Below are 12717 nucleotides of genomic sequence, written 5' to 3'. Positions count from 1 at the left end.
TATGTGGTGAAGAGCTTTCCATTTACTGGAGAATCTACCTTCTTAGGGAGGTGACTGAAATTGTCAGGTCAGTCAACAGGGTGAGCTGGGCCACTTTGCTTAGGCTGCTGCCTCCACGACTTCAGATGAGGGAGAAAAAAGACCCGCTCTCCAAGTGAAATCATGAAATGCACTTTTGAATGAATGAAAAGTGATGTTCACACAACGGCTGATCCATTTCTCATTTGAAGAAAAAAAATTGTGATCAATCTTTTGAGGAAAACTACAAATATAAAAAGTAATTTGAACCAGAGCAGTCGTGGCAACAATTCTTTTCAATCCAACACAAACAAGGCTTAGTGAAGACTTTGTGTGTAAAATCTTTATTATGTGCACAGAACTGTTTTCGTCAGCGGTTGAGTGAAGATGTGGCCTGGAATCGGACCATTAACAGTGACCAGTGGCTCCACCACGTTTGCACGTTTACATCAGAACTGCCCCTCCCTCCCCAGATCCCCCCGCGAACAAGAGTCAACTTTCAAGCCCAAAAAGAACAGGAACATTTCACATTCATAAACCAGACGATGGCGATGGCTGTCACAGAGCGAAAAGACTGAGAGATGTTGAGAAGAAATCCAGAAGTCTGATGGAGCAGGTCGGAATGTTTGACAGGAGGGAAAGTGGTGCAGTCAAAATCCCCCCCCCCACCATCCATATTTGGCAACACAAGAAGTAAAAATTGAAATGATGCTACAAGTTTGAGCAGTGAGAACCAAATGCCACGTGTTTGACAACAATAAAAAAACAAAACAAAACATAAGACTTTTCCTTTAACAAAAAAAAAAAAAGTCTGTCTTTGATACAAGAGTTTCTGCCGTTTATCAGTGTTTTGGGGAGAAACTGGGGGGCTGCGGAGGAAGAGTTTGTCTTGGAATGTGGTCTAGGTCTCCTTGTGAGAAACCCAAATCTTGAAAAATCCCGTTCAATTCTGTTACATGGCAACTTTGGCGACCTGCTCCTCCAGTCTGGCGATCCGGCGGTCCTGCAGGATGACCCGGTCCCGCAGGGACTTGAACTCACGGAGAACCTCCTCCAGTTTGTCTTCAATTTTCTGTGAAATGATGTCGTGTTCATTAAAGATTCACCCCAGACATCAGAGTCAGCGCAGCCATCATTGTCATGACAAACTTTCAATACACAATCTAGTTACGGACCTGAATGTTCGGTGCATCCCTCGTTATAATTTGTAATTTATTTCAACCTTAGTTTAGGCCAGCACTAGTTATTACAGTGCTAAAGCACACACAGCTCAAACTCAAACAAGAGGAAACAGTCCCCTCTGAGTTTCCTGTTTGCATGAGATAAAGATTGCAGCCAAATCTAAAAAAAACATGACCAGATGTGATGTGCTGTTTTCTTTTCATAATTTTGAGCTTAACAGCTGGCAGAAATGAAGATGAAAAAAGAAACGACTATTACAAAAAGACCACTTTTTGTACCCTGTTGCCACAGTGGCCTTTTGAGTGGTAAAATCATCTTTGTGTTGCGGCGTTCTCAGACAGATCATCGACCAAGGCTTCGGAGGGACACACAACTTGTCCTGCACTCGTCTAAATACTTTGCTGAGGACTAAGAGCAGTCAGTTTGAATGGAAAATGACAAATGTGCAGTAGATCTTGCCAGTATAAATGATTTCACAGCAGCTCGTGTTTTGACTGGCTCTGCTGTGGATTACATTTGAGTGTGACCCAAATACCAGAGGCGATACCGACCCAAGTTTTCTAAGATGTTCTGACCACAACAGAGACTTCGGCAGTGCAGGTTGACTGGTCAAGGTAACAATTTCTTTTTTCCACATATAGATTTGGGTTACTTACAACTGCAGGCTGAGGAGGGGCGTGTTTTGGGACGTGTGGCACATTCTCTGCTTTTACGACTGGTTTGCTCTCAAGGACGTTCTTCTTGACGACTTTAAGGTCTCGGCTCTTGGTGGAGACGTAACCGTCCTTGAGGGAGATGAGGATGGGGCCGCCGTTCTTCCCTGCAAACCATTCCTCGGCCTCCAGGGCCGGGTCAGGGCCGGCCGTGTCAGGATACAGGTCGTCCTGGAAGAGGTCAGACTGTGCCAGAATGGAAGAAGCCTTAGATGATGCAGGAACAATTGGATTCTTCACTGACTTCTACAAAAATCACAATAATTCTACATTTCCTCACTGCAGCCTTCCATGAATCCAGTGAGAACATACTCAACTCCAACATTGCTTCCAGAGACGTTAATATATATATATATAATGATGAGACCTTCTGTGTACATGATGTAAAAAAATGAACTTTAAATCATTTCAATTCAGACACCTGAGAAAGGCTGCTCACCTAGCTCGGTCAAATTAATAATTATTTCTTATCATTCTGAATGTCACGCTCGGACCGGCGGGTGTTGCTAAGCGTCAGCTGCGCTAACAGCCTGCTGCTGAGGAACCGGCGATCTCACTTTCATGAGCCCATTATTCATGAGCAATCTGTGGCACAGGTCAGGATGCTGTCGACATGATTCGTGCATTCGTGAACACCGATGATCTGACATCAAAAGCTTCACTTGAGGACACAACCTTTCCATGACCTGGAAGTTACATATGAAAACTCCAGGACGTTTCAGAGAAAACTCTCCGTGCTCCGTCAAGTGCTGGAGCTTTAAATTGCGTGTTTAATTTGGAGGCGTTTCCCTGCGCAGCATTTTCCCGTGCATGTGCTACAGGATGCAAACCTAACATGACAGATTGAAAGAAGCTCCACAGCAGACATGTTGCTGCTTAGTGAGCAGCGAGTAGCGACGAGCAGACGCATCACAGTGGGGCTGGCTGTCACACGTGGTTGTTGTGATCAGCACTGACAGGTAGTAATCTGCATTCACCGGTCACACTGAAATCGACCGATGATGATCGGTGACCAATCGATCAGAGCATCCCTAATTCATACAGATATAGATATATAGAGAGGAGGAGATAGAGGAGCACTGGAGTTGTCTGGAACCACAGAGGGATTCCCCACTGAAGTGTGCATGCACACTGGGGCACCACGTTGGAGTGAAGGAGTGAAAGACTAAATAATTCTAGTACTGTCTTGTGCATACACTAAAAAAATGATTCCAGTTCATAATGCATATAGACGCTCAAAGTGCAAAGCTCAAAAACATTGGAAGTAACAAACTAAGTCTGTAATTTGAGCGTGGCATGAGAAATTCGGACGTCCCTGAACGTATCAGTGATGAGTATGGTGGAAGCAATAGGAGAGATGAGCGCAACAGAGATGACAAGTTATTGAATAGTTCAATGTAGTTTTGCTGTGTCTGGTTGCAGTAACTCAACAATTACACCAGAGCCGAGTGGGACAGTAGGACTGTTGGAAACTAGCAGGCTAGGGCATCCACTGTACAGGACTGCAGCAGCACTGCAGTGCTACTTGGACTGGTCTGTAGGGACGGGCGATATGGAGAAAAAAAGTCATCACGATAAATCCATTTTCATTCTATTCCATGTGTTGAACACTACAGTCTCTCTTGAAACTGTTTTATGACGAAACTCATTAGTGGAGTTTGTCTCCAGCATCATGATTTGTTTATGTTTCAATATAATAGTTAACTAAGTGTAGAGATGAGGAATTTAGTGTTTCACATCTCTGGTAGAAGCTGCTGGTGTCTGACAGACTACTCTGCCAGCTTTATTTAGGGGTTAAATTGAGCCGTCAGTCTGCTGTATCTCATGTCTCTGAACAGTTGACTTGAACTATGGACCAGTCTGGACACATTTCCTCATTTTCTATTCTCCAAATCCTGATACAAACTGTCAGTCCTTTGTCTTGTGTGATGAAAAACCTTTTCACAATTCTATCTCCTAAAATGGTTGTTTTCCATCGCCTTATTGAAGATTTTGCCTTCTTTCAATACTTTGACCGCTTTAGAATTTGTTGATGGTCCCTAACTGATGCCAGGTTGTAGCATTAGCGCTGCCTGTGAGAGTGTGTCCGCGATCAGTGAACCCTAATGTGGATGTGTAAGACGACAACGCCGCCACCAATACCGGAGCAGAGCTCCGTCCAATATCCAACTATTTTCACCAGGGTGTTTCGCTGAGGTGCCAGCGCAGCGGGAGACCTACATGTGTTGATGTGAACCAAGGCAGACGACTGTGTCAGAGAACCTATGAGGACCACTCCATCTAAAAAAAATAAACAGGGATCCAGAGACTCAGTGTCATTATGAAAGGTTCCCTGGATTAAAATGAAGTCTAAAACTACGATGGTGAACCAAAGTCCACCACACTCTCAACTGTCACACGGCGGTGTCAGCTGTCAAACGCTGTTGAGCTGGAGAGCCTGACGCACCGCCACGGTCTCATCATGTTCATGTGTGTAAGTCCGATGCAGTGAGTGAGCAGCGTGTTCATTGAATTTATCGTGAGATGCAGAATTGTCATCGTGGAGCTTGTGTTTGGTGGTATATCGTGCACAAAAGTTCTCGCCCATCCCTACTGGCCTGGAAAAACTATTTCACACTCATGAGTGTGAGTCATCTATTAAGCAGCACAAAACGACAATGAAATCCAAACAACGTAACATTTACCTTGCGTGGCACTGTCATGATGATCGGCTCACACTTTCGCTCGTGTAATTTGTAAAACCTGCAAAGTAATTCATTCATCAGTGAAACAACTCGGCTGTAAGAGCAGAAAGCTTTGCCTGGAACTGAGCTCAGTTTCTTCACAAGGTGACCCACATGGTGAACCTTAAACTCAGCAACTCTCCAGATTGCACACGGCGAAATAATAATAATTAATAATTATTGATGTAATACCTTGCAATTTCACATTTGTTGACGTCCAGGCCTCGTTTAGGCATGTAGCCCATCCCCCTCTGCGGCTCCTTGGTGGAGAAGGTGCTGAGGTAGTGAACGTACGGAGCCTCGTCTGTGATCTCAAAGTAGCGGATGCTGCTGTCGCCCTGGAGACAGAGTCACATGATCACATGATCCATGATCCATGACTGTCAGGGTCTGGTCATATGAAAAGGGACAAGTAATGAAGCACCTTTCCACACAGGTAGACCACGCTGGTGTCTGGGTCGTAGAAAGGCAGCAGAACTCCGTTACTGGTGTCCATCTCTTGAACACAAATGGGCTCATCCATGTTGTCCTGGGAACAGTCATGTTGAGGGTTAACTGGCAGCAGTGAAAGTGCTCTAAAATCATTGCCTATCACTGTTTCCAGAGGATGATGAAAGAATAAACCAAACTAACAATGCACTGCCCATTATTATATATGAAACGGCTCAACTAAATTTACAGACTTATAAACCCTGCCAATCTTAAATACAGTAAACTCCAACACATGTGAAAACCCCTGCTCCTCCTGAGTTGACATGCAGTTTACTGGGCGCTTCGCTTTCTGTTCGTGTTCACTTCCTGAGTTCTTGTTTCCGTCCCTGTGTGTAAGTTTTTGCCCAACACTTTATGTTCAGTCCTCTTTTACTGTTCTGATTCATCTTTGATCTCTGTTTCCAGATCATTATTATTTTTATTATTATTGTTTCTCGGTTCAGATGAATTAACTTGTATTCTTGATATCATGATATAATAATTTTTAATTTACAGCATTGTGTAGGGTAAGTACACGTCCAAAAAAATGCTATGTGTATTTTCTTCATCCCCTATTCTACACATTAAAGGTTACATTGTGCAATACGGAGCTTCGGAGCATTCATGAAAAGATGGGAACATCTCATGCCATATTTCACATCATTTGAACCTCTAGGACCAGTTTAAAATAATTCAGTACATCTGAGAGGAACATTACCTGATCTCTCCAAACTTGATAGCAAGTTCTATTTCTATTGTCTATGTTCAGCAAATAAAAAGGTCTGGATTTTTTATTTTCTTAAGAGAGGGAGAATAAATGTCAGCGTGTTCAGATGGATTTGAGGAAAAACTTAGTCTGTTACAAAATCATTTTCTACTGGGAGACGTACAGTTTTCCAGAGAGCCAGCTGACGCTCGCTCATGCGGCTGAATCCAGTGGTGAAAATGTTTCCGTCCGCTAAAAAGATCGCTCTCATTGGCCGAGCTCCCTCATGGGCTTTGTCCTTCTCCTAAAAACAGAAACATCTTTGTCAACCCAGTAAGAAATGCCGGCAGGCTTAGTGTTACAGTTTAAAGGAAGAGTCATCCTGGAAGCCCTGAGGAATGTTTTTACTTACAGCAACAATTTTCTTTTTCCGTGGGTCAATGACTCGGACCTTCTTGTCCTTGCAGGCGGTGCAGAGCAGGCTGCCATTACGGCTCCAGCTGACACTGAAGATTACATCAGGATGCATGTCCTCCAGGTTGATCATGGCCTCGCCTGTGCCCACATTCCAGATGATGATCTGGTTGTCGCACCCTAAAAAGGATATAAAACACAGGCGGCGTCAGAGTCCCAATTTATTTTAAGCACAAAGCTACAAGACAAGCAGTGAGATAAGTGGTTAAATTTAGTGCTCAGCTGGGGAACAAGGACAAACAGTCAAGGTTTATTTGTGAGATCAAACTACCTGCACTGAGGAGAACGTTGCGGGCAGTGGGGTGCCAGGACACAATGCCCACCCTCTTAGAGTGACCCTCAAGCACGACAGCTGGCTCTGAGAGCGGATTCTCCAGACCGTTCTCTGGTATCTGCCAAACCTGAAAAATAACAGAATAGAATAGAAACTATGACGGAAGTATTATGAGAAAGCAACACACACTTCATGTGACATTTCTGATACGGATGAGGGGAGCACCAGAAACTAAGAGCATTTCATGTGGGAGCCAAATACCTTATGTATAGGCAGCCACGTCACATGACAAGTAAATGTGCATGTGGTCGAAGCAGAAATAAGTTGTGCGATTGAGATTTGAAATAGCTGACATAAAAAAACACTATAGTGTATTCAATCAAGCTCATCGAAATCTTGTGAGTCCAAGAAGAACCACAGGCACACAATTAAGACACAGGCAGCCGTTGTTCAACAAGCGCACTCCCAATGCAATTATACACGTAAGTCAACAGATGTTAGACAATTGAGCCCTGTTTGATGTTTTTATATTAATGCCATTATATCAACCCACATTCAAAAATCACCAGATTCAAGCTCTAGATAATGCAGTTTTTCTTTCAGCCAAAAAAAAAGATCATCATTATTCAACAAAGCTTGACAAAGTAACACCCCCAGCTTACGTGATCTCACTAAGATAAAGTGGGTCTTACCATAACGGTGCAGTCCTCAGAGCCGCTGGCAATAACAAGGTCATTATGAGGACACCAGTCGATGTCCAACACTGGGCCTGTGTGACCACATACTGTGGGGTAGACCTTGTCAATACGTCCAGTCTACAAGAGAGATGACAGATGCAGATTATGTGACAAACTGATCAAGTACGATAAATCTGAATTTACAGCAAATTCAGTTGAAAAAATGACATTACAGTTAACAAAATGACATTACAGTTAACAAAATAAAGAATGCAACGGATGACACAGGTCTATACAAAAGTAAGTTATGCTAAAATCACAAGAGTTGACATGTTTGACTCATGAACCTTTTAGCTTAAAACAAAATGGTTGATTATGTAGACAGGAAAAAAGATTTTGAAGAACTAGTAGTGTGGATTTATGAACTAACCTGTTTTGAGCAAGGTTTAATGAAACAAAAAACATCTTGTTTTCGATAATGACTGACATTTTTGTGTAATTTACACCCACTATATTGAATAGAAACTAACACTGAATCTTATTACTGAGTGAAAGAGACTACAGCTAATGGTATAGATCAGATTTATTTGTCCCACAATGTATATATTTGTTTATATATACGTACAATGTATTTACCTTGATACATTGTTGTTAAAGGAATATACCACTGCACTTGGTCTTTCAAATAAATTTAATACCATAATAAAACCTGACAATATTCCTTGGGCACCAGAAGGTCAAGGTTAAAATCCAATAAATCCTGGCCTTATTTGTCAGTACCTGAGTATTGTAGAATACTAACCTAATGCTACAGACTCAAGGAGTTCATAGTTGACAGTGATAACTTGCACTCTTGTTTAAAATAAAGCAACTTAAACACTTATAAGAGCCTCTCATTTAAAGAACTGACAGTATCATCCAGGGGAAATGAAAGCATTAACCCAGTGACCTATAATAACGGCACATCACTCACTCCCACTGTGACTATCGTATGTTCAACGGCGCGTTTGTAACAGGATGCGCTCTGGTTTTTTTCACTGTCAGATTGATTTTAATATTGATTAGCTATGATTGTAATTGAGATTGGGTCTTGGTGGTTGTTAAATCATGACCGATGACACATTAATGCCGTAAGAAAATGTGTTTCCAGAGGGTATTTAAGTTACAAGTCCTGTTCGTTGATCCAAAATATATACAGCAAACATGTTATGCAGATGTTGCCTAAGTTACAAAGGGAGCCTTTTGAATCGTCACATGACCTCAGAATAATGTTTTACGCTATAGACAAGAGGGGTCACTCACCTTTGTCAGAGGAAGAACGAGAAAGGCCCCCCCTCCACTCGCGTCAATAATGATGGCAACAAATTTGGGATTGACAGCACAAAACGAACTATCCCAAGTGACCCTAGAAACACGGATGTCATCGTAGCACTGGTCGTTTCTCACAGCCTGACCAAAGACGTGACGGAACTTGCTCTGTCGCACAACTCGTCGCAACATATCTGGGGTTGGAAAAAGGATGTTAGTGCCATAACATTTAGTTAGGCAAGTTTATTCAGAATGATCATATTTGTGCAACAACAAACATGATATGACAGGAAGATAACTTTTGAACTTAATAAGGTCATATTTCACATCAACTCAGTCTGCTGACATCCTAATGAACACATAAGTATTGATCTTTCGCTTCATTATTATTCCATTTCCTCCAGCTGGGCTTGAACGAGAACCAACTAATGTTTATGTCAAAATGAAAATATTGAGTACACGTGTCTGAGCAGTCCACAGCAAATCCTTAAAAGCTCTATATCTTATGTAGCGTCAGAAAAAAATACTAAAATTGGGATTATTGAAGAGTTCATAAAACATTCCTCAGTAATTTCACTTCATTTGACATTTTTCTGGATTTGACTTGTTGTTTGTTGCCAGAACAATATTAACTAGGATTGATCAGTGTGACAAACTAGGCGGCTTTATATGCAGATGTTTTCGTGTTAACTTCATTTATCTCTGTTAGAAAAATATGGAACACACGCTGGCCTGGTGCACCAGTTCCCCATGAGTATATTAGCGGATGCCCGAAAGCAGAGGCGGAACATGGACGTTCATGTAGATCATGGTGTGACGCCAGAGAATAAATGCTCACATATTCACAAGTATAGACAAAAGGTAGATTTAGCGCCGTTATGATCGGTATTTACCCATGTAGCCGACTCGTCCAACAGAAAATGGGTGTATCTAGGACATTGACTGCCCTATTGTTTCCGAGACTTAGATGCCGATATGACGTCAAAAAGCCAGATAAATTCCAATTCGGACGGGGAATCATGAATGTATAGCACTCCATAGTGAGGTGGTGATTGAACATAGCCGGTGTTCGCTGCCCTGCCCAGCAGCTGGACCGGGGCTGGTCCGTTATACAGCGAAGGATGTGCGCGGAAGTCCTTCTCTTAAACAACGTATAGCTCCCACACACAAGTATAATCCCGAAAACAACAATAGGGAATAACAGTCGACTGCACACTATTGGCCAAATCCTCTTAATTTGTCCAAACGACAGTAAGGATGCTACGCTAGCTTAGCATGCTACAATAGCTTAGCTGCCGGCCGCCAAGCGCGAGCTGCGGTGGACCGCCGCCAGCTGACGTAAGGGCAGAATGCAGATATTTCCACCCATTCTTTTAGGATGTTCCATTCCCAAACGCGCTCGGCGAGTCAAGCCGATGCTGAACATCCACGCACAGATACAACGCACATTTGCAGGCACAAATGCAAACATGATTCCTTACCTCCAAAATCGATGATCGCAAGCTCGGGGTGCGATCAATCACAACACATGAATCTGGTGGTTTAGGCGCGCCCTTGTCCTGCAGGAGGCTGCTCTGGTGTCTGTTCAAGTAATGTCAAACCTCTGCTTTGCTCCCGGTAACCGACACTACCACAGGTTCATATGCACGACTGGGTACAGCATCCCCTGACTGCTCAGCTCTCACCTGCGGGACACTAACAGCCGCCTGCTTTCATCGTTATTACATTCAATAGAATACGTTGACGTGCGGCTACTGCACATGCGCAGATGTAGACGTTATCTCGGCTGAGAATGGGGATGGGGCTGCTGGAAACCAGGGTTGTTGTTATAACCCCGGGTCCTTTAAAAGAGGCCCCGAACGAATGAATTCTGCTCAGCTGGGCGAAATGTTCACCACATCATTTGTGCAGCATCCGTCCATCGCATCCGCAACTCAGCCACGGTGCACGACGAGTATGTTCGCTATTCATGGTCTTCCACGTGACTTCAAATTAAATCAAATTTCATCAGGAAGATTGTGACAGAAGTCGTCTTTGTCAACTTATTTATGGATCAGATCTTTTGATTTATCAAATATTTGAGCGGTTAAATAAGAAATTCAAATCTGAATCAACCCTTTGAATTAAATGTATGCGAATGTTTGTAATTCAGTGTATTACATAGTTGTGATATTACCAATTTTGATTGGATTATAATTAGTGGTGGGACTTACGACTCACGAGTTAATTACGATTCATTAATTACAACACTATTTAATTTAATTTAATTCAATTTCACAGTTTGCTCTCCAGACAACAGGGAACCTTTGTAAGTGCAGGAGTTCCTGCTCCACTGATCACACTGATGCACAAGACACGTGGCAGCTAGGATGATAACAACAACAACAAACATGGAGGAATCCCTGAACAAAAGCAAACAAAAGCATCTGTTTGCTTTGGTTCAGGGATGTTTTTCACTACACAATGGCCAGGGTTTCCACTACTCTGAATGGACTTGAAATTCTTATTCAAATATTTTTCAAGACATTCAAAGACCTTTAGTTTAAATAAGGTGATATAAAAACTTGAATATAGACACCATCGTGATTTATTGCATGCAAAAATGAACAATATTTTGTTGTTTAAATATATCTATGGGTCCATCATTTGATTCAGTAATATACCAGATTCATTCATAAAATGTGGCTTCTTGTGGCAACTATTCTTAGACCATTAAACTGCGACTAATTGAGATTAGTTAATCAGAAATCTCTCATTGATCCATCCATCCATCCATCCACCCATCCATCCATCCATCCATCCATCCATCCATCCATACATCCATCCATCCATCCATCCATCCATCCTACCTTTCTTTGCAGGCTGCTGAGGTTCTGGAGGTCTCTCTCTACACTTCTTTGGGACGTCGAAAGTGTTTTTAATTTGGGAAACATTCACACTTGTCTTCTGCTCCTTCACTCGGGCTTTGAATTTGGCCCCGTCTGAAATTGCCCAGGTTTTACTCCTGTGTAGTTGGTTTCTTTCTTTGACCATTTCAGACACAGGCTTGTAGGACTCCGCTTCACTCCCGTCGACGTCGTCTCTGTTAGATCCTAAATCTGCCTTCAAGTAATTGTTGTGACCACGATTATCTCCACTTTCTCGTTCATAGGTGACATTAGCTTGTGTTTTTATCCTCTCCGATGATGCACGCTTGAGTCGCGGTGTGTCAGCTTCTTCTATAACCTCAGGTGTTTGCAGCGTCTCTTTGGGTGGTACATTTTTTGGGGGCTTTTTTGCAATAGGGGAAGGAGGCGAGCGCTCATATCTGGAACGGCTCTCAAAATACATTAGCCTCTGCAACATGTCCAAATTTGGTTGCTCTTCATCTGGCGACATTTGTGCAATTCGGGCACAGTAATCAAAGTCGATCAGATCACCAAACTGGTCATCCATGTGCCGTGGTGACAAGTGTTCCCACGGGCTGAGGTCCACAGAGAGTGGGCGGCTGCCACCTGGAAGAGCATAAGTACCTCTTTCATCCCACAACAAGCACATGTCCTGGTTAGCAGGAGGGTGGCATGGAACGACTTTGCTGAAATCAAAAGTGTGTCTCCTCTTGACCTGATCTCTGATTCGTCTCTGTCCGTCACTTGACCTTAATTGGGCCGTTTTTAGCTTTATAAAAGGATTTTTAGGCTTTTTAGGAACAGGAGGAGGTGGCCCTTTAGCTTTCGGTGCTTCTTCAGGCTGATGTGCTTCAGTGGGTTTGAGTGAAGGTTGACCACAGTCTTCTGAGCTTTGTCCTCCAGGCAGCTGATGCGTTGAAGATGGAGGAGTGATGACTGCAGAGTAGCAAACGTGTTCACTTTCCTTCTTTGAGCTTGCACCTTGTACCATCTCATTTTTCTCATGAATGGAAGCAGGAATCGAATCGCACTCTTCTAATAATAGTGAGTTCGTGTGTTGTGCTGTGTCAGGTCTTAATGGCTGCATCATAACAGTGTGATTTCTGCCTTCAGCGGCGCAGTGATCCACTGCTGCCTCTGTTGAGTTGGGATTTCTGAAACTTGGACTTTCAGTGCCACTCACAGCCTGAGGTCGCCACTTTGACTCCTTTTCCTCTCTTATCAGTCCAGGTTCATCTTCAGAATCATGGCATGTGTGTTTTGTTCTGTCCACTAACCTCATT

At 43.0% G+C, this 12717-nt stretch overlaps 1 protein-coding gene across 2 annotated transcripts; it reads right to left on the bottom strand.

The window, feature by feature from the left end:
- Positions 1-470: 470 nt before the first annotated feature.
- coro1cb (coronin, actin binding protein, 1Cb) lies at positions 471-10286 on the bottom strand. 2 transcript variants are annotated; one of them, XM_053872700.1, is made up of 11 exons: positions 10028-10286; positions 8541-8740; positions 7254-7376; positions 6559-6688; positions 6226-6407; positions 5998-6117; positions 5061-5165; positions 4829-4974; positions 4598-4655; positions 1857-2099; positions 471-1090 (listed from the first exon to the last, which is right to left on the bottom strand). In XM_053872700.1, the coding sequence occupies exons 2-11, from the start codon at positions 8736-8738 to the stop codon at positions 971-973; spliced, it is 1425 nt and encodes a 474-aa protein (XP_053728675.1). In that variant the 5' UTR covers positions 8739-8740; positions 10028-10286; the 3' UTR covers positions 471-970. The 2 variants fall into 2 exon arrangements, with proteins under 2 accessions (XP_053728675.1, XP_053728665.1); XM_053872690.1 differs by lacking the exon at positions 10028-10286 and adding an exon at positions 9440-9762.
- Positions 10287-12717: the final 2431 nt, after the last annotated feature.

This window comes from Synchiropus splendidus, chromosome 1 (genome assembly GCF_027744825.2).
Source record: "Synchiropus splendidus isolate RoL2022-P1 chromosome 1, RoL_Sspl_1.0, whole genome shotgun sequence".
Lineage (NCBI taxonomy): Eukaryota > Metazoa > Chordata > Actinopteri > Syngnathiformes > Callionymidae > Synchiropus > Synchiropus splendidus.
This window is presented reverse-complemented; position numbering and strand designations above follow the sequence as displayed.

Bases quoted from the DNA above. Each gene is read 5' to 3' on its own strand.
- coro1cb (XM_053872690.1), bottom strand. The intron at 5,166-5,997 runs GTACGTCTCCCA...GACTGTTCCCAG, and splicing joins AGCTGGCTCTCTGGAAAACT to GACAACATGGATGAGCCCAT. The intron at 2,100-4,597 runs GTAAATGTTACG...ATTCTGGCACAG, and splicing joins TCATGACAGTGCCACGCAAG to TCTGACCTCTTCCAGGACGA.